Here is a 22,876-nt window from a genome sequence, read left to right as displayed (position 1 = left end):
ACCCCCTTCCCCAGGCCCTATGGACTTGCAGAGGTGGCCTCCTTTCCCTAGAAAACACTGCTTCAGAAATCTCTTCATCACAAGGTAAAAGATGTGATGAAGAGATTTCTCCTCTTGAATTACTCCTCTTTCCTCCTCTCCTGACTGCCAAGAGAAGATACTATACACCCAATTGCTCCAAGAATTACTAAGCATATACTTATAGGAACCAGAGGAGTGCCCCAAAGACTGAACTTTGAGGTACTTGATAAAAAAAGATGTAAACTAGGACTGGTTAAATAATAATTCATTGACCTTGAACCAGTTTCTTTAAGACATGGAATTTTACAAGTATTAGAGCAAGAACGCCAACAAATGAGGTGAAATCACTCCTGAAGTAGCTCTTAGAAACTTAGAAAAAGTGATAGCCAACCCTCAGCCAAGTGGAAATGCCTGAGCTTCCCTGGCAGAGAGCAGAGGGTATGACAGCAGGAGCCTAAACTTGCTCATCTTTGGCCATCAGGTGCATAGTCTAGTATTTGGCACACAGTAGATGCTAAATAAATGTTGAATAAATAACTTTACCTGAAACCTTCTGCCATAACCAAGCTGCTTAACACTAATTAAACACCTCTTTAAGAAATATGCCAACAAATATTAGCAGCTTACCCTTTGAGCTCATTAATTAATTTGTTTTTTTCTTGAATTACTCGCTTGTGATGCATTCGATGAAAATCACGTTCTTTCTGAGTTTTCAGCAGATCTTCTCTAGCCTTGCTGAAAAATAATAATAACTTTAAACATCTTTGCTAGCTCCTTTCTACAAAAGTTATTTAGTTGTCAGTTAAAATCCACTATTGAGCAATTCAAAATAACATTGAAAAACAAAGATTCCATTATAATTCTCATTGAAGAATCCCAACCAACATACTGTATATTGAGATGGAGGATGAATGGGCCAAAACCTGTACTTTCATAAACAGCATTCATTCACATTTTATTGAAGTAAAGTAAAATGAAAGATACGCTGCCAAAATAACTTGTAATCCATCTATTCCCCAAAAGAATTTGTTTATTTAATTGAAATATATGTAAAACAGAATAATCCAAAATAATTACAAGGTAATGACTTTACAAAATGTAAAACTTCTGAACTTGTTTAAATACATAGTTAAAAGAGGATACACTGCATTAGCTAGTTCTGATAATTGTGAAAAAGAAAGCATATTAATTCTGAAAAAAAAAGATTTTTTTCCGGTAATGCATATGAGAAATACACACCACCTGCAGATCATATTACTAAAATTATTGCTAATTTGTTGAGAAAGGTCTTCAAATTCAGTACTGTAGTATAGAAGCATTCTTCAAGTAGATGTATATTCTGCAAATTCCTGGTATAAAGCAAAAATATTAATTTTAAGCTCAAGCTGTATGTGAAAAATTAATGGAAATATTTCACCCACCACAATAATGTTAGTGTCAATATAAAAATGTAAAATATAATTTGGAATGAAAAAAGTAGTTGTCTAACAGTCTTAGTTAAATGACAAAGTGCTACTGCACCAAAACTCTCATGTTCTGAAAAGAGATAAGCTGAATTAGATTGCTGACATCTCACAAGATGATCAGAAAGGAATAATCTGCTTCTCTGGATCACAGTATTTCAAAACACTGATTCACATAAAAGAAAGGCACACAAATAGATTTCTGCTTTAGGAGCTTTGTCGGAGTAATCACTGACTAGCAGTGACCGGGATGCTGCCAAAGAAGTGGGAAGAGGTTAGGTTTCCAGGCTGCTTGATCAAGTCACCTGTGGCATATGGTGCCAGGGTCCTGTCTATTCTTCCAAATTTACTTCTTTTAAAATCCCCTAACCTTCCTCTTTCTAGGGAGGATGACCTGCATCAATATTTATGTTACTACCATTATGTAATGTTTATTGCATATAAATAATGTGTCACAGTACTCATGGTTCACTTCCTCCATCTATCCTCACTTCATTTCCATGCCCATATCTTCAAAGTGCTACAAAATATTCATTAAAATATTTATTCTTGCCCTAATTGGTTTGGCTCAGTGGATAGAGTGTCGGTCTGTGGACTGAAGGGTCCCAGGTTCGATTCCAATCAAGGGCATATACCTTGGTTGCGGGCACATCCCCAGTAGAAGGTGTGCAGGAGGCAGCTGATCGATGTCTCTCTCATCGATGTTTCTAACTTTCTATCCCTCTCCCTTCTTCTCTGTAAAAAAATCAATAAAATATATCTAAATATGTGTGTGTGTGTGTGTGTGTGTGTGTGTGTGTGTATACATAGTCTTGAAAAATCATCTGAGGAATATGCCATTGATTAGGTGAACAATTCATTCTTTCCAGGTTTTAACCCTCTGTGTGTGTGAATGAAGATGGACCAAAAAAGAGAGAACCCCTCTGCCACCACCACATGGCTAAGGAGTCGCATGAAGAGGAGGAGAGAGCTCAAGTTAAGTACAGTGATTGGAAAAGGCAAGTGGCTGAGTTGACATTAATTGTGCAAACACAAGAACAACACCTGAATTCTCGCTCATTTAGAAGAAAGCATGTAAAGTGGCTTATGTTCTGTCTGGCACATAGAAAATACTCAGTGAATGTTACTGTGATCATCATCATATTACTATTACTATTGAATATAGTAGAAAAGATATATTCAAGTCCTCTCACAACTAGATTTAGCTACCTAAAATAGGGGGCATGCCTAGTAGGTAAATTTCCTTTTCTTGACCAAAAATATCAAAATTCATGATCATTATAAACCTATCTTCTAAAAGAATTTAAACTTTTATGAACAGCTATTTTACATCTACTAAGACTGCCTTACTTTCAACAAGTAGATACATTAAATAAATGAACGTACATTTTATTGATCTTATCTGAAATGTAAAGTCATAATAGGTTAAAAAATACATGGTAAGGCGAAAGTAGGTTTACAGCCGTTTGCTTGAAAATAATATAATAATTAATAACTAATAATACAAGAATAAACTGTTTCGCATACTCACAACCGTAAAGCTACTTTTGCCCCACCATGTATGCAGAAAAATAATGCTGCAAAGTTTCCTAAGCAGAACCACCAATGTGCAGTATTGCACCAACTCACTTTTTAAATACATATTAAAGGCCTATTTGTACTCATCCAAGAAAAGAAAGCATAGGAATTGATTGAAGTATTAGACCTTAAAGTTTTTCTGACCATTAAATTGGTTTTCTGTGACTTGCTTTCTGCTTGCACAAATGAAGTCAACTCAGTAAAACAATTTAAATTCATTTCATGGTGATGCTTTTCCTATTATGACCTTCCTGTGGCCCATCTGCTTAAAAAAGGAAAATAAAAGTAGTACTAAAAATATTCATAAAATACCTATAAGCAATTAATACTTTAAACTATGAAGTACTTTCTAATTATATTAGCGGAGCATGTTGTGTTAAAAATAAACTTTTATTAAGACAGAAAGCAAACATAGAGATTCTATTTTGAGTATAATGAGGTAAGAGTTATTCAGTGAAACATTCTACTTAGATTTGTGTATCATAAACAACACACTTTTACATGCTTCTTCTCTTAAGGAGATGGCAGAATGATCATTTACTAGTAATGTCCCCATTTCAGCAAACCAGCATATCAAAATCTAGTGTTAAAGTATAAAATATGAAGATACTCATATTTGTATCCTGCTATAAAAACCTTGTCCTCAAAACTCTACATTTCCACGTCTGAATGTGATTTACTAGTGTACTCTATTTTTTTATTTTTTATTTTCTTTATTGATTAAAGTATTACATGTGTCCTTATCCCCCCTCTTGCCTCCCCACCCTCCCACTCATGCCCTCACCCTCCTGGTGTCTGTGTCCATTGGTCATGCTTATATGCATGCATACAAGTGCTTTGGTTGATCTTTCCCCCTTACCCCCACCCTCCCCTCCCTTCCCTCTGAGGTTTGATGGTCTGATAGATGCTTCTCTGTCTCTGTTTCTGTTTTTGTTCATCAGTTTATGTTGTTCAATACATTCCACATATGAGTGAGATCATGTGATATTTATCTTTCTCTGAGTGACTTATTTCGCTTAGCATAATGCTCTCCAGGTCCATCCATGCTGTTGCAAATGGTAGGAGTCCCTTCCTTTTTACAGCAGCGTAGTATTAAGTGAATTCTCCAGTAAAATTATTTTATTAGCCAAATAGTTTTAACTATGTATTCTGGAGTAACCATTTAACAATATGTTTACTGGAGTATTTTTTTTATAATAATTTGGCAAAGGGAAGCATATAAACATTTTCTTATTTACCTGCACTAATCAAAGCAAGCCTTCATGTGCAAACTTAAGTCAATGCATCTTCTGAGAACAATACTATATGATTACCAATTATTTCAATGTCTTGAGTTGGTTATAAATGAATTAATTTAACCCATTAAAATCAACATTGGAATAATTTTTGAACAGACAAAATGGAACTCAACCAGATTAGAGGAAAACTTTCATCATATTCTTAACCAAAAAAAGATAAGGGTATACCCATGTCTAGAAAAAAATACTTCCTTAAGTTAACAAACAATTACTTAAACACAAAAGTATAAAATTTGGGGGGCCTTAGTATTATCTTTATTTCCACAGTGGTTTTTTTTTTCTGAAAGTCATTGCAGTTTGGGTCTTTGGAAAAGCTGGGCACTCTTTGACTTTTTATAGAAGTGAATTTTGTTAGTGAAATTAGGGCCCCTTGGTAAAGTACTTAATTTTTCCTCAAAATTATTTGCAATTTAATAATACTTAACATTTATTGGGTATCTACCATTGTGTTAAACACTTTAAAATTATTCCTTCAAGAATAACATTACACCACTTACATATGAAAAAAGTGAGTAAAAATTATATTCTCATATCTAAAAAGTGACAGAGCACCATGTATTTGTGTTGCTCTATCCACAACACCTGATCCTGTATTGATATCTATTCTAAACCCAAGTATGAGGGAGACTAGTAATACAGAGTTTGATAGTAGCATTCTTCATTATTACTGTATTGTGACCAGCTAAATTAATCTGTAAGGCAGTTATGCAGGATCTACACTAATAAAAGAAAAAGATGCAAATTGACTATACCTTGTTGACGCCCACCAGCCAATCAGGAGTGGGTATGCAAATTAACCCAACAAAGATGGTGGGTTAATTTGTATATGAAGGCTCCATGTCGACGATGCAGGCATTCCGCACTGCCCCAGCTGCTCCGGGCCTCTGGGCAGCGTGGGAAGGTGGCTCCGGCCAGAGCGAAGGTGGTGCTGGCAGCCAGGGGAAGGAAGGCCTATTCTTGCACGAATCTTCATGCATCGGGCCTCTAGTATAATAATGTTATCCATGTTTCCATCATGTCCCTCCATCAGTCTATTTCCCCACAAGAGCCAGCTTCTCAAAACTATCCATTAGCTCACATTCCACTCAGAGGAAAGAGGAAATTCTTTAAAAGGCCTCTACCACTTACCCTTCATCCCAGTCACTATGGTCTTCGTACTAACAAGCCAAGCTATCCCCACCTTTTCCCTCTGTACTTGTACTTCCTTTGCCCTCTGTCTGGAATTTCCTTTTCCCAAGCTCACACATGGCCTCTCTCTCAGTATCTTCAAATATCTGAGAGGACTTTTCTCCCCAGCCTATCTAAAACAGCACCCCGCTTATTTCTGTCCCTTTTCCCATGCTATTGTTCTTCACAACACTTACCACCACCTGATACATGGTATATCTGTTAACATCCATCTGTACTAGTGGCTATTTTATTGGACAGCATAGCCTCAGAGTGAAAACTGTGTGGTGGTAAGAAGAGAAAAAGAAGCCTGTCCATGGGGAAGGAGAGCAGAACAGGATGTTGTCACAGAAGCTGACGGAGGAGAGGAATGAAGAATAGTAAAGTAGGAGGGTTGAAAGCCAGACTAAAGGCTGTCAAAGTACAAATGCAATTGTCTTTGTCCATGGGTTATGCATATATGCATATAAGTTCCTTGGTTAATCTCTCCCCACTCACCCCTATGCTCCACCTTCCCTCTGAGATTTGTCAGTCTGTTTCATGCTTCTATGTCTCTGGATCCATTTTGTTCATCATTTTATTTTGCTCATTAGATTCCACATATGAGTGCATTCAGACAACAGTGTGGTGAGGGCCTGGGGGCGGGGGGACTGGTAGGTGCAAGGTGGAGAGGGGTCAATGAGAAAAAAAGGGCACATATATAATACTTTCAACAGTAAAACTAAATTTAAAATAATAATTAAAATTATTTTAAGTACAATTGATGTTTTTAGGAGTAAGTCAGAAAATTGAGAATTTACAATATCTACATTATGAGAACGAGAAAATGCTAGTCAAGATAAGAGACAACATCAAGCAAACAGTCTATTATAATAGACTATTAAGAGTTTTTATGGGTCTCAGACTGAGGTTAATATTGTGGAATGTCAACCACCAAATAAAACAAGGTTTGTAAAATAGTGTCTTAACTATGAAAGATTTTATAACTCTAGTGATGCTTTCTAGTCTTTATTCAACCAACAGTCCTCTACTAATATGTAGCAGGTCACTTAAGTTCTAGACCCCTGCATTTAAAATTATAATTGATCTACATTTCCACATAAAAAGTACAGTTATATTATCCTTTTCTAAAAAAGAATGCCAAACTACTATATATATAAAATTCCTCTCTAGTACATAATATATTTTACCTTTAATGTAACTATAAATATTTTTAGTAATACATTTTCCCTTAAAAACATCTAATAGGAAAATTTCCAGAAGTTATTTCCCAAACTTTTTAAATCAGGTTATAACTGACATATGACATTTCATTATTTCCAGGTGTACAACGTAACAATTTTCCCTCGGCCTGGCCTGCACCCTCTCACAATCCAGAACACCTCAGGGGATCTCAGACTGCCAGTTTTGGCCCAATCCCCATAGGCCAGGCCAAGGGACCCCACCGGTGCATGAATCCATGCACCAGGCCTCTAGTATACTTATAAGATCTTTGGTTAATCTCTTCCCACCTTCCCCTCTCCCCCTTCCCTCTGAGATTCATCAGTCTGTTCCATGTGTTCATGCCTATGTGTTGAGCGTTTGATCACTGGTGGTCAGTGCACATCATAGCTACCAGTCAAATGGTCAAATGGTTGGATGGTCAAATGATCACTTAGGCTTTTATATACAGAGATTTCAAAATCGTCACCACAATAAGTCTAATTAACATCTTTCACCATATATACAGATACAACATACACCAAATTTTAAATTTTAGAATATAATCTACATTTGAAGCAAGAATAGGAAAACCTCTGTTCTAAAATTGGCATTGCTTACACCAGAAAGATAATTTCATTTTTAATTATAGCAATACAAATTATATTTTAAAGTGAAATATTTTCCCTTTTCATTTCTTCCTTTATGCTTCATCACTGCTGAATTTTAAAAAATGTTAACGTGAAGACTAAAAAAAATCTACTAGGGATGACAGCCTTTAGAGATATTGATAATAATAGCTGACATTTTCAAAGCACTCTGTGATTTACAACTCTTTAATCTAGATTGTCTCTTTAATTATCACAGCACTCCCTAGGAGTTAATAATATTATGTATAATTACTCCCAGTTTAACAATAAGAAAGCTGAGTTAATAAGTAGCAGAATATTAGGAGTGAGGTGTTTGAACTTTAAGTTCAGTACTCTTTCCAAGGCAACTCTCCCCTAGGTAAGCCTACTAGAGGCCCGGTGCACAGATTCGTGCACCAGTGGGGTTCCTCGGCCTGCCCAGCAGGGATCGGGCCGAAACTGGCAGCCGGACATCCCCCAAGGGATCCCAGAATGCGAGAGGGCACTCTGCAAAGTTGCTGTTGCTCAGCAGCTCCGCATTTAGCATCTGCCCCCTGGTGGTCAGTGCACGTCATAGCTACCAGCTGGTTGGGCGGGTGGTTAGGCATTTATATATATAGACTAGAGGCCCGGTGCACAAAAATTTGTGCACTCGGGGGGGAAGGGGGGGTCCCTCAGACCGGCCTGTGCCCTCTCGCAGTCTGGGACCCCTCAGGAGATAATGACCTGCTGGCTTAGGCCTGCTCCTGGGTGGCAGAGGGCAGGCCCAATCCCTAGGTGCAGCCCCTGGTGGGGCTCAGAGCAGGGCTGATTGGGGAGTTGGGGCGCCACCCCCTGTCATGCACAGAGCAGGGCGGATTGGGAGGTTGTGATGCCACCCTCAGTCATGCTCAGGATAGGGCTGATTGGGGGGTTGGGGCACCACCCCCTATCACACTCAAGGCAGGGTCAATGGGGAGGTTGCGGCGCCACCCCCTGTGATGCACAGAGCAGGGCCAATCAGGGGGTTGGGGCGCTGCCCCCTGTCACACACAGAGCAGGGCCAATCAGGGGGTTGGGGCAGTGCCCCCCCCCCGTCACGTACAGAGCAGGGCCCATCAGGGGGTTGGGGAGCTCCCCCCTGTCATTCACAGAGTAGGGCCGATAGGGGAGTTAGGGCACCGCCCCCTGTCACACACACAGCAGGGCGGATCAGGGGGTTGGGGCGCTGCCCTCTATCACCCACAGAGCAGGGCCGATCAGGGGGTTGGGGCGATGCCACTGTCACACTCAGGGCAGGGCCGATGGGGAGGTTATGGCTCTACCCCGTCACACACAGAGCAGGGCCCATGGGAGGGGGGGGGTTGGGGCGCCACCCCCTGTCACACACAGAGCAGGGCTGATCAGGGGGTTGGGACGCCACACCCTGTCATACACAGAGCCGCAGAGGAATCAGGGAGTTTGGGCGCTGCACCCTGTCATGCTGATCTGGTGCCAGGAGGCCTTGCGGCTCCACTGATCCCGGTGCTGGGAGGCATATTACCCTTTTACTATATAGGATAGAGGCCTGGGGGCCGGGCTGGTTTGCCCTGAAGGGTGTCCTGGATCAGGGTAGGGGTCCCCACTGGGGTGCCTGGCCAGTCTGGGTGAGGGGCTGAGGGCTGCTTTCAGGCTGGCGGTTTTGACTGCTTTCAGGCTGGCAGGAAGCTCCCAACCACTCCTTTTTTTCTTTTCTTTTTTTCTCCTGGGCCAGCTTTAGCTCTGGCTCTAGCTCTGAGGCTTCCGCTGCTGGTTTGTTTGCCGTTCTATAATCGAAACAATCTATAACTTCAGCTCTGAGATCCCAGCCGGCTATATTTGTTAGAATGTTTCAAACTGCCAGCTCAGAGGCCGGCAAGTCAGGCGGGGAACGTTGGAGTCTGCAGTCACTGGAGCAAGCAAGCCTCATGTTCGCTTCCAGCTGCCTGGCTGCCGGCCGCCATCTTGGCTGACAGTTAATTTGCATAAGGATACGCTGATTAGCCAATGGGAAGGGTAGCGGTCGTACGACAATTACCATTTTTCTCTTTTATTAGTGTAGATAGCTTTCTGATCTCTCTTATTTTTCTCAATATATCATTAAATACTAACAGTATAATCAAGACAATATATAATCTATATGTAGCCTGATACTTCTAGATATCAAATATTATTTATCATTAGAAAAGTATTTAATATCTATACTTATCTTGCTTTAAAAAATAGCCTTAATCCTAAGAGAAAAAACTTTAGGGTAAATTACATGAAGGGAATCCCATGTTTATCACTGATTCCTATTGGAAAAAATATCCTCATAAGTCAAATTAAAAAAACCTGTGTGATGGAACATTACAATTTAGAGCAAACTTGGAGCACAACAGATATAACTTATGAAATTTTTAAACAAAAGTTCACTCTTCATTTTCTGAGAATGTCGCCAATAGAATTAGGCGACAGGGACATACTTCACCAAAATGCCCTGTGAAAAGACAATGTGCTTAATATTCATTCAGTGATATAATTAGGCATCTATTAAGGGTCAATCATCTTTCCTTCAACTCTTCTATGTTAGGTAGATTAGAGCAAATAAGTATTTTCCTTTTCTAATTTATTCAAGTTTAATTGTATCAAATAAGATACATTTGAGAGATAATCATAAGTTGTTGAAACTAAAACTATATATTAGTAAAATTGAGTACATTTTAGTAATCTTTTCATAAATAGAAACTAGAAGCAGATTTAATTTGAGTAATATCTGTTTTAATCATGGTTTTTCAACATTGAGTTAGTCATTTCACTGCTAATAGTTTATATGGTGTTAATTATAATAAATAAAATATTAGTTAACAACTTTCACCATATAAACAACCAATAATCAACAAGGATTATTTAATGTTACTGGGGCAAAATTCATTGTACAAAGAGGCTCCATTCAAAAGAAAATTAGCAAACTCAAGCAATAATTCAAAGGCTTCAGGAACTGAAACAGTACACCAGGCAGCACTCTGAAAAAAAACTGCTGGTCGAATTCCCAGTGCTTCCATTCGGTGTCTATACAAAGTCACAGTGAGTGTCAGAGCCAACAGCGTAAATCACTTCTGAGAAATGGAACTGAGAATAGATAGAATGCTGGTTCTAGTAACATATTATTTTGTGGGTCATCATACACTTGTCTAAAATGTAAAATGCCAAATAGTACATTCTATGATATTTTGTGTATCTATTTTTTTTGTTTTAATATGATTCTTTAACAAAGGAAGCCTCTTTTATTATGTTAATAAACATTAATGAGCAATGTTTGATCTGTCTCTACTCCATATCTAAGCATTGATTTTCCATCTAACATTGTCTTAGAGGAGAGTCACACAGGTCAACACATTTACATATTTGTCTTTATCAGAATAACACTGTTTATCTAAATTTGTTCACCTAAAATTGCATGGCTTCCATTAGTTTTAGAAAAAAAGAAAGATGTGGAGAGGTTTCACTGTTAAGTGTTTCCTCTCTGTATAAATCATGCTATAAAATTGCTAAATAACAGTTTCCTTTGGAGAATTTTTGAATGCTAAAATCCCTCTATCAGAAATATACTAGTTTCTTCCTTCCTCTGTGTTTCCTATAATTTTATGATTTTTTTCAGAAATCAGCTTATCCTCACAGGGTAAAATTTGACAAACCATGAAAAGATTATCAAAATACAAAAGGAAGTGAATGCTATATAACAAATTAACCACCTCCTACACAGCCCCCTGCATTCTACTCTTGTTGATGAGTTGATCTGGTCATATGTTCAATTAATGTGCTAGTGACAGCTTTCACATTCTTTCAAACTAGAACTTAAATATAATTCAGTTTTCCAGAATTAAAGGTCTGGTACATTAACTGCTGTCCACATATTAGCCTCATTCAACTCTTTACTTTTATTTAGTCCAAAATAAAATGAGGGGGGGAAAAAGTCATTTAAAAATTAACATACTCAGCTGCCTGTTTCCAGTGCTTCAAGTCTTTCTTCAAATTTCTGTTTTCATTTTCTAAAACCATATTCTGAGTATAGACATCTGGAACATCCCCAACTTCTTTCAGTTTGGTTACTCCCTTCTGTATCAATTCATACCTAGGATAAAATGAAAGAAAAAAAAAAGGCTTTAAGTTGTTTCTTTCAACTAAACTGCTATATTTATGTACCATTCAAAACATTAATTCTGGGGGAAAGTTTATAGAAATTATTTGTAATATTACTTTATAAATTAAAATGTCAACATTCATAATATATTTTTAAATAATAATTAATAAATTGCTGGGTTCAAATATCATCATGGTGCATAAAATATACCTGAATATCTCCTATGTTTCATGCACTAATGTTGACACTGGTAAAATGAACAAAATGGTTCAATGCTCTGTCTAATGAAGTTTCCATTCTAGCGTGGATGGTGATAGGTTCTATATGAAGTAAAATAAGCAGGGTAACAGGGAAAGAGAGACTGAATTGGAGGGTGGTGGTGGTGTTGACATATTCTATATAGGATGGCCAGAGAAAATATCACTATGGCTGACAAAGAGCAATTTGAGCAGAGAACTGAAGGAAATGAGAGACTAACCAGTGATGGCGAACCTATGACACGCGTGTCAGAGGTGACACGCTAACTCATTTTTTTGGTTGATTTTTCTTTGTTAAATGGCATTTAAATATATAAAATAAATATCAAAAATATAAGTCTTTGTTTTACTATGGCTTCAAATATCAAAAAATTTCTATATGTGACACAGCACCAGAGTTAAGTTAGGGTTTTTCAAAATGCTGACACGCCGAGCTCAAAAGGTTTGCCATCACTGGATTAAGCCATGTGGATATGTGGGAGAGTATTCTTGGCGGATAGAAAGAATTGTAAAGGCTCTGAGACAAGGAAGTGCTTGGCATGTACAATAAAGAGAGAAAAGCCAGTCTATGGAGAGTTATCTCACGTAAGAGATGGGTCAAGGAGACAGCAGGAGCCAGAAAAAGGAATGCGATTTTACTCTGAATCAGGCTGAAGCCACGGGTAGGCTTTCAGAGATGGGGGACACTCTCTCACACCTGCTCTAGTTTCTCTAAACTAAGTTGGAGGAGCAAAAGTCGAATCAGAGAGACTAGCTCAGAGCCTGCTACCATAGTCCGAGAGAGAGAACGGTGGCATGAACAAAGTTGGTAGCAGAGGAGATTAGGAAAAATGGGCCCCTTCTGGACATGCTGTAAAGGTGGAGCCAACAGGATTTTCTTATAGATCAGCTGTCAGGGGATGGTTAGAAAGAGAAGTCCAGGCTGATTCCAAGGTTTCTGGGTGAGCAACAGATAGCCATTTACTGATACAGGGACAAATGCCATAGGAACTGGATGATTAAAGAAATCAAGGAATTGTTCTTAGTCATGTTAAATGCAATATGTCTTCTGGACAATCAAGTGAAGAAGAATACTGGATATACATGTCCAGAGTTCAGGAAAAATGTCAGGACATGCACTTTAACTTTGGGAATCATCAGTGAATAGATACTATTTAAAGTCACAAGACTGGATGAGGCCAGCTAGGGAGTGCATGTAGAGAAGTGAAGAAGTCCTAGGACTGTTTAAGAATGGGAAGAAAAGGAAATACTACTACATAGAGACTAAACAAGAGAAGAAGCCGCGAAGTAATGGGAGAATATGAGAGTTGTGGCTCAGGAACCAAGTGAATACAGTGCTGCAAGGAAGAAATGAACGACAGTGACAAACGCCACAAGGAGGGTGAATAAGAGGAATACTGAGGATCAGTTGCTCAATCTGGCAAAGCGAAGTCACCGAAAATGGTTTCAGGAGCGTCATGGAGATGAAAGTGAAACCAGAGCAGGTATGAGAGAGTTGGAAAGGAGGAAGTGGCACCAAGCTCTTCCAGGGATACATGCTATAAAGCAGAGCCAAGAAATCAAGATGAACCTAGAAGAGGATATGGAGTTCAGGGAATGTTTTTATTTCTCTTTTTTAAAATACATGACACATGTTATTGCACATCTGTATGCTCATGGGAATGATCTAGCAGAAAGGGGAAAAGCTAAAAGTGCAGTAAGGAGAGGGGGCAATTGGAGGAGCAATGTCCTTGAATGAGCCAGAGGAGCTCAGTCCAGGAGGGAAGAGGAGGCCTTAGGTGTCAGGTGGAAGGGGATGGCTGAGGACAGGGGCAGCAGGTTGGGAGAGAGGGAGGCAGGGGTCGTGGTGCTTCTATTTCCTCAGTGAAATAAGGAGAAACATCAGAGAACCATTTATAGATTTGTAAATAATTACAATTTTAATCATTATATGTAGAAATTAATAAAGCTAAATAAAAAACAGAGTAATAAAAACATTTCAAGTAATAAAGTTATTAGTAAACACATCTTTATAAAGCTTGCTACGAATGGGCAGAGCATTCATTTTAAAATGTTTAATTATCAGTATTTTCATATTACAAATCTTAACTTTATTATTATTACACATTAATAGTCATATGTTATTTGAAATAAAAAAAAACAGCAAGAGAAAGGTTAAGATAATTGAGTCAATAGTAAGTAATATTTGCCATGATTTCTAAAACAGCAAACTGATAACCATTTAATCATAAATTCACTTTTTATCCATATTTCAGATGTGATTTATACTTATCTCAGAAGAAAAGGCATAAGGATTGATTGAAGTATTGGACCATAAAGTTTTTCTGAGCATAAAATTGGTTTCAGCAACTTCCTTTATTTAATGCAGAAAGAAATCACTAAAACATTACTTCAGTTAGAAAAAAAAAAGGTGATATAGAATCCTCTAAAATAAACACTATGTAAATAAATTAAGATGTGGTAAAATAAGTAAAAGTCAAACATAACACATATTACAACATCTATATCTAAGACATTCAAAAGTTACTTTACCAAGGAAAATTTATAACATCATGTAAAAATACCGGTTGACTTTAAACTCACTAAAACTAGTATAATACTATTAGGTAATTATAATCTACAACTGGAAATTTCTCAGTAAAATCTGCATATTCCTACATAAGATTTTTGGTTCCGTGTGTGTATTTTATTTTAATTTTTTAAAAAATTTTAATTTATTTCAGAGAGAGGAATGGGGGGAGAGAGAGAAAGAGAGAGAAATATCAATGATGAGAGAGAACCATCGATCCATCAGCTGCCTCCTGCATGCCTCCCTACCCCCATCCCTACCTCAGCCCACCCAACCCTCTCTACCCACCTACCCATGAAGATCCAGCCTGAAATCCAGCATATGTTCTGACCTAGAATAGAACTGTGACCTCTTGGTTCATGGGTCAATGCTCAACCACTAAGCCATACTGGCTGGGCTGTGTGTGTGTATTTTAAAGAAATATCCTAGTCTTCTTTATTCCTTCCTCCTTAGTCACTTCCCTTAGATTAAGACTGAAAACTATTCATATATAAGTATTAGGAACTAGAAATACAATGTACTACCAATAGAATTGCCAATTAATTACTGCCAATAAATTTACATTAAGGTCGATAAACTAATTATAGTTCTATACAAATTGAGTAAATACATATATTTCATGGAGAAAGTGTATAGGCTTTCATAAGATCTGTGTATATACCAAAAGACCTTAAGACCCCCTGCCACAAATGGATACTAATATGCTAGAATTTCAGTGAATATTAAACAGTGCAATAAGAGTAAGCATCATTTTTCCTTGGTGATGACTTTTGTTCCAATAAAATCTTCTTTATGAAAACAAAAGGTGAGCTAGAGTTGGCTCAAGGGTCTTAGTTTGTGGACCCCAAATTAAAAAAATTATTTCAATTACTGTTTGAGAATTGAAAGGACACAAATCAAATTTCAGTACCCAGGTGTGTGTTTTTTTATTTTGAATATTTCTGTTTGTCTGTTTTACAAACTAACAATGGAAAAACCTTGGTTGCAACTCTTTGTAAGATGCAAGAATTCCTGGCAATGATATATGTTTTTCTCCATAATAAGAATGATAGAAGTAATTATTTAACATTCCTATAATCCTATTATGCAGAATATGTAAAGGTTTCTGGTCAATGTCAAAATGTTACATGTGAAATAAAAATATCCAATACAGTATAATCTTAGTACAAACGATGTGCAATCTCATTACAAACTGGCCACCAGGGATAAGGATAAAATTATTAGAACCACAGTACTACTAGACCCAAATAATATGATATTTTAAAATTTTTTTTCTTTCTGATTGTATATTATGCTAAATGGTATGCTTACTTGGGGTTCTAAAATTCCTAGCACAATTGCATTTTCCTGACATTTCATCTCAATTCAAACTGCTAAATCTCAAAGGCCAATATGGCAAACACCTAATTGTTAAGAGTATACTTGGTTCCACATGTCTCCAAGGGGATCATGTCACACTTTAGACTGGCCAAACATGTAAGCACCACATGTCCTATTCTCAGAAGAAGAGAAGGTAATTGAACCACATTAATCTTTCATTTCATTAGTACCGCAAATTAACCATCTGTCTGCGTATACAAAAATATATTTCTAATACATTTGTAATTATTTTAGGGAGATTTTTATAAAAAACATTCACATGATTTCCAGATTTAATAGGAACAGTATTATTTTCTTCCATCAAACTTGCTCTTTTCCCTGAATTATAATAATGAAAAATGGTTCTCCTCATTTAACGCATTAACATTAGATGTGCAATTTAAAATAAGAAAACCACCTGGCCAGCGTGGCTCAGTGGTTGAGCATCCATGGTTCAATTCCTGGTCAGGGCACATGCCTGGGTTGCAGGCTGGATCCCCAGTGTGGGGTATGCAGGAAGTAGCCAATCAATGATTCTCTCTCATCATGGATGTTTCTATTCCTCTCCCTCTCCCTTCCTCTCTGAACTCAACATATATATATATTTTTTAAACAAACTGATTTCTTCTATGTGTATGGTCCAAGTAGATGAGAACCAAAAAACAAACAGAAAATAAAAATTACACTACAGTTGGATTAGTAGAAATTACAAATTACCCCTATATTTAAAACTAGGATTAACTAAAAAACATTATAAACATCTTTATATAGCATATTGTTCCCTCTTTCTATAATATGCAATGGCTTTTAAAGATCAAAATTTCATATCTGATTACTTAATAATATTTTGTTAAAGAATAGGACATTGTGCCCACCTGGTTTGGCTCAGTGGATAGAGCATTGGCCTGCTGACTGAAGGGTCCCTGGTTCAATTCCTGTCAAGGGCACATGCCTGGGTTGCGGGCTCAATCCCCAGTAGGGGGCTTTCAGGAAGCAGCCCATCAATGGTTCTCACTCATCATTGATGTTTCTATCTTTCTCTCCCTCTCCCTTCCTCTTTGAAATCATATATATATAATAGGACACTGAAAACATGTCTGGTGACACTCCTGCTGCAGCAAAGGCACAAAGACAGCATGCCTGCTAAAGTTTACAACCAATAAGTTATTAAAATTCAATTATGACAAAAAGAATCTTGTCTTTAGGCATCATTTGAAAATGTTTCCACTTACTTTGTAAATGAAGGAAAACTTACAGAAAATTAATCGATCACCCTAACCGGTTTGGCTCAGTGGATAGAGCGTCAGCCTACGGACTGAAAGGTCCCAGGTTCGATTCCAGTCAAGGGCATGTACCTTGGTTGCAGGCACATCCCCAGTTGGGGGTGTGCAGGAGGCAGCTGATCAATGTTTCTCTCTCATTGATGTTTCTAACTCTCTATCCCTCTCCCTTCTTCTCTGTAAAAATTCAATAAAATATATTAAAAAAAAGGAATTGATCATTTGTGTGAGTAGAGAAAGGCAGGCCATCACACTAGCCTATATAATAAAAGGGTAATATGCAAATTGACCCTAACAGCAGAACGACTGGGAACTACCAGTCACTATGACACTAACTGACTAACAGGGGGCAGACACTCAACATAGGAGCTGCCCCCTGGTGGTCAGTGCACTCCCACATGGGGAGCTCTGCTCAGCCACAAGCCAGGCTGACGGCTGTGAGCACAGTGGCAGTGGCAGGAGCCTCTCCTGCCTCCATGGCAACGCTAAGGATGTCCAACTGTGGAGAGCAGGCCTAAGCCATCAGTTGGACATCCCCCGAGGGCTCCCAGGCTGCCAGAGCAATGTCTGACTGCCAGCTTAGGCTCGATCTCCCGGGGAGCAGGCCTAAGCCGGCAGGTGGACATCCCCCGAGGGATCCCGGACTGTGAGAAGATGCAGGCCAGGTTGAGGGACTCCCCGAGTGCATGAATTTTCATGCACCAGGACTCTAGTAAGTAAAATAAGCAAAGTAGTACTGTTAGTAGGAATTCTTAATGCAGGAAATAAAATCCTTACTAATTATGCAGAAAATATTAGGGAAAGTATTTCATAAAATAGCTTTGTATTATATTATATAACTCCAGGAAATAAATATTCCATTTTCTAGATGTTTAAAAATCACCTAATATTTTTATTTCAGAAAGATGATATTCTGATTATGTGCATATATGTGTTTGAGTGAGGATGTTTGGGTGTGTGGGTGTGTGTGTTTGTATATGTGTGTGTGTGTGTGTTTGTATGTGTGTGTGTGTATATGTGTGTTTGTATGTTGTGGTGTCAGCAGTGGGGATGGGAAAGGTTTCCATCCATTTCATCCATTTTGCATACACTGAGTGACTTCAGTCTTATAAGAGGGTTAAAGTGCACATGTTAAATGTTAGCATTTCTAAGAACTCTATCTACATTATTGTTTACCATTCAGATTGAAAACAATCAAGAGTTCTGGTCATTCCCATTTTGATCAGGAAATTGCAGAGAAAGTCTTCTATTACTTCAGGTACTACGTGCTTTGAAGGAAGAACTGTTTTCTGCTCCTAAAATTTAAATGTGTAATTAATTATTTTGAAAACATCAAATCTTTTATTAATGGCATTGATTCATTTACTAATTTGTTCACTTTTTTCAACTTTTTTTGTTGGGATAGATGATATGGCCCTCAAAACCTAAAATATTGACTGTATGACCTTTTAGAGAACAAATTTGCAAACACCTAAACTTTCAATTATTTCAACTATTTCAATTATTTTTAAACTATTTTCAACTATTTAACTATATTTAACTTTCCCCAAACTATGATCTTTCACTTGCAATCATTAATGAACATTTTAAAAGTCCTCATTGAATAGAGACTATTGCATCCTCTAATATAGAAGAATATATATCTTATTTTTAAACAGATATAATAAAATCATAACAAAAGGAAGTTGGGTTAATAAGCAATAAATATTCTTTGAAACAGAAAGCCCATGGCACAATTAAAATCTAGTTTTTGAAGAAAAAATACTATAGAAATAAAAAACAAATTAGCCCTTGCTGGTTTGGCTTAGTAGATAGAGCATCGGCCTGCAGAAGGAAGGGTCCAAGGTTCAATTCCAGTCAGAGGCATATGCCTGGGTTGCAGGTTGATCCCCAGTAGGGGGCGTGATGAGGCAGCTGGTTAATGAATCTCTCTCATCATTGATATTTCTATCTCTCTCTCCCTCTCCCTTACTCTCTGAAATAAAAAATATATATTTTTAAAAATAGAATACATAATTGATATGCTTGTCATAAAAAGAACCCATATTTAATTTTCAAAGCTAAAGGGCAATATTTGTAAATTTTCTGCATAGCATCATTCCCCCAAAGAACTAAAAAAAAAAAGTATATAGAACTTAAATGAGAGTCAACCAGCTATAAATATGCCAGAAATCTAGAAAGTTAATTATTGCAAGGTTGTGATTTTAAAAAAAATTCTGTAAAATTGATGAGAAGAATTCTGGTATTTGGTGCAGTAGATATGACAGCTACCCCATTGTCTTCCTTGGATTTATCTTTGGATTTACAAATAGATTCCAGCATGATACCAGATACAAAGAAGCAATTATAATTTGGGTCATAATATTTTCATTCTATGACTCTATCCATTCACTTACTCAACTGCTATTCATTTAGTTCCTCCTATGCACCAAGCACTATGTTAGGCATATCTACCTTACTTACCAAGTAATAAAATGAATGAATAATACTTAGTGTATTTTTTAAATCGTTCTTTACTTAATGAGGTAAAGCAAGAGGGAAGATGATGAGCAGTGGATAAACTGCTTATCATTGAAAATGCTGTATTTTAAAACTATTCCTGTAAATTATTGCATTGAGACTTCGCTTTGTGTCTAAATAGAAGGGAACTATATCTATAGGATGCATTAGAAAATGCAGTTTACTATGAGCTAGAGTCCTCCATTTATAACAGAATAAAATCAATTCCAGATTCAAGAACTCCTCTTCTTGAGGTTTTTTGTTTTGTATTGTTTTTTTTCCTTAACAGACAGATATTTTGGAAAGGAGTTACTGGATTTCTAGACAGAAAAAGTCTACAAAATATGAAAAGACTGACACAGGACAGAATATGGAGTGAAGTCTATCACACACTATTTTGCACTGAGGAAGTTAAGTCTGTAACTAAATAAGAATATCACAATTTCCTTCACATTACTTTATCGAAAAAAGTTACAACATTTTTAAAATTCATCCTTCTTAATTAGTGTTGGTATGAAATATTAAGCACTTTAAAATATTTTGTTATCATCATTAAATTGTTATGAACTTTTAAAGTACTTTTTAATATATTTTATTGATTTTTTACAGAGAAGAAGGGAGAGGGATAGAGAGTTAGAAATATCGATGAGAGAGATCGATCAGCTGCCTCCTGCACGCCCACCACTGGGGATGTGCCCGCAACCAACGTACATGCCCTTGACCGGAATCGAACCCGGGACCCTTGAGTCCGCAGGCCGACGCTCTATCCACTGAGCCAAACCGGTTCGGCAATTTTTTTTTTAATTTTATAGGAATGCCATCATTGTATTTACTTTTAACTGGTGGTGTTACAATCATAAAGCATTCTCCACCATATTCTTTAGTGATATTAGTTCATAGGCCTCACAAGGAAAAAAAATATCATAATATATTGGGCATTCCCTATGAGCTAAATATTTCTATGGGGGGTGGGGAGAGGCAAAGACATAGAATGCTTATAAAGCGGATGTAGAATCTTCATACAGTATCAAATTCTGTACATAAGTGTTTCAAATCCTTGGTTTAATCTCCAATTAAACAGGCAGAGTTCTGTGGGATAGTGTCATTTATTTCAGTCATGCAAGAGTGACCACATTGTGGAAAATGATAAACCAAAGAAGAGTACACATGTCTACTTATCTAAAGTGAAGGTTTGATGGCAGAGAAATAGAGGTGATAAAGACATAACAGGTGCTAGGGCTGCATTTAGTAAGTGAAGTACTTGAAATGTAAACAACTTGCAAAACTTCACACAGAAATTTATCACTGGTAAACTGTAGGCTATAGTTATATTCAAACTCACCAAAATTTGAGTATCTGTATCCTGTTCTTGAACCATCTGAATTGCTTTTGCCAGATCCTCTTCACCCTCTGGAATGCTAAAATTGTCATCTGGTATCTAAATCACGGAGAAAGAGGAGGATAGGAAGGGTTAGCAAGAGAATACATTATTTCATTTCAGAACTGATTTTTTCCTCATAAAACAAAGGATCAAAGAAATATATTTTATGTAAGACATCATGTCATTTTGAAGATCTATGACAAATGAATAAATATCAAGCAGGAAGCTTTCTGATTTTCTTTTAAACATCACTCAATGTCACTTCTAATAAACTCAATATTAGCTTATGAGCAACTGCATTAATCTATAATGACAAATACAGACTAACAATTGTGCTGAAAGAAATGTTAGGCCATCTAACTGCCACCATTCTCTCTTCATCCCAGATTTTTCTCCCTCATTACTCTTTCTTTTTTCCCCCAATCTTTAATTTCTTTATTGATTAAGGTATTACATATGTGACATCAGCCCCCATAATACCCCCCCAAACTCATGCTCCCATCTCCCTGTTGTCTGTGTCCATTGGTTGGGCTTGTATGCATGCATACAAGCCCTTTGGTTGATCTCTCCCCCTTATCCCCACCCTCCCATACTTTCCCTCTGAGGTTTGACAGTCTGATCGCTGCTTCTCTGTCTCTGAATCTGTCCCTGTTCATCAGCCTATGTTGTTCACTATATTCCACAAATGAGTGAGATCATGTGGTATTTATCTTTCTCTGACTGGCTTATTTTACTTAGAATAATGCTCTCCAGTTCCATCCATGCTGTTGCAAATGGCAAGATTCCTTCTTTTTACCGCAGCATAGTATTCCATTGTGTAGATGTACATTACTCTTTCTTAACTACTACTAGCAACCACACACCTCTAGTTTATTTAAAAAAATAAAATAAAATTTACTGCCTGAATGTTAAGCTATTGGAAGAATGTAATCAAATCTAAGAATGATATTAATGATAGTTAACACATATTGCATGCTTCTTATGTGCTCATCACAGTTTTAAGGCCTTTACTATTATTTAACTCATTCAGTACTTTCATGTGGTATGTATCAATATAATCTCCATTATACCAGCAGTAATAACAAGCCTGTGTTCTGTGTTTCTCCTGTCTCCTGCTTGCCCAGGCCAGAAATTGCTAGGCCTGCACCCACACAGTTTCATTCACAGCTTCTGCATCCTAGGAGAGTCTCTATCCTCCAAATCCCAGAAATAATGATAGGTCCCGCTGGAGCAATGAATTAAAGGAAAGGTTTTAGACAGTAAGCACCTTAGATAGAAGTAGAGTTAAGTTGGAAGGAAGCATAGGGTCTGTACTCCAGCTAGGTGGTAGAAATTTGGGAAACTCAGCCAAGAGCAGACAGGATTATAGTAAATGCCTATTAGACAGAGAAGACATTCTGTAGTATGGATCCAGAAGGTAGGTGATAAGGAGTTGACTCTGAAGGACAATTAATAAGAAAATACAAATGGCCAGATGTTTTAACCAATCTAAATTTTTTAATGAGAATTTTCATGCCTTAGTCTTAACCAGCTGATATGGCTGAAAAACAAACAACTCTTGCCGAGCCAGCATGGCTCAGTGATAGAGTGTCAACCTATGAATGAGGAGGTTAGGGTTCCATTCTCAGTCAGGGCACATGCCCAGGTTGTGGGCTCTATCCCCAGTAGGGAGCATGTAGGAGGCAGCTGATCAATGATTCTCTCTCATCATTGATGATTCTATTTCTCTTCCTCTCCCTTCCTCTCTAAAATCAATAAAAAATATATGTATATTTTTAAACTAGAAACTCTTAAGAATAAATAAATAAATATATCTCAAGAACATCCATAATAAATTTACAGAGTACTCAAAAAAAATAAAAAAATGACTGAATTTGAAGAGGGCAGTGTAGGTAAATGCATGTACTCACTGCATCCCACAACCACATCAAAATTACAGCTAAAATACAGAACAACTATCATCCTGAACTACTGGAAAGCTGGCTAAATGGAATTCCTACAACTAGAGAAGTAAAGATGAAAGCACACTGAGACTGGTAGAAGGTGTGGAGGCGC

The 22,876-nt window shown here is 37.4% G+C and overlaps 1 protein-coding gene across 1 annotated transcript in view; it reads right to left on the bottom strand.

Moving 5' to 3' along the window:
• Positions 1–22,876, bottom strand: part of SPAG16 (sperm associated antigen 16) — a 606,360-nt gene that overhangs the window by 570,952 nt on the left and 12,532 nt on the right. Inside the window, exons 3-6 of the mRNA XM_006082484.3 lie at positions 20,783–20,878; positions 18,118–18,236; positions 11,330–11,467; positions 649–756 (exon numbers count right to left, since the gene is read on the bottom strand). Of these exons, the coding sequence (XP_006082546.1) occupies positions 649–756; positions 11,330–11,467; positions 18,118–18,236; positions 20,783–20,878 (461 nt within the window). The remainder of the gene's footprint in view (positions 1–648; positions 757–11,329; positions 11,468–18,117; positions 18,237–20,782; positions 20,879–22,876) is intronic.

This window comes from Myotis lucifugus, unplaced genomic scaffold (assembly GCF_000147115.1).
Source record: "Myotis lucifugus unplaced genomic scaffold, Myoluc2.0 scaffold_3, whole genome shotgun sequence".
Taxonomy (NCBI): Eukaryota; Metazoa; Chordata; class Mammalia; order Chiroptera; family Vespertilionidae; genus Myotis; species Myotis lucifugus.
Note: the sequence above shows the minus strand (reverse complement) of the source record. Positions and strands in the feature narration are given on the sequence as shown.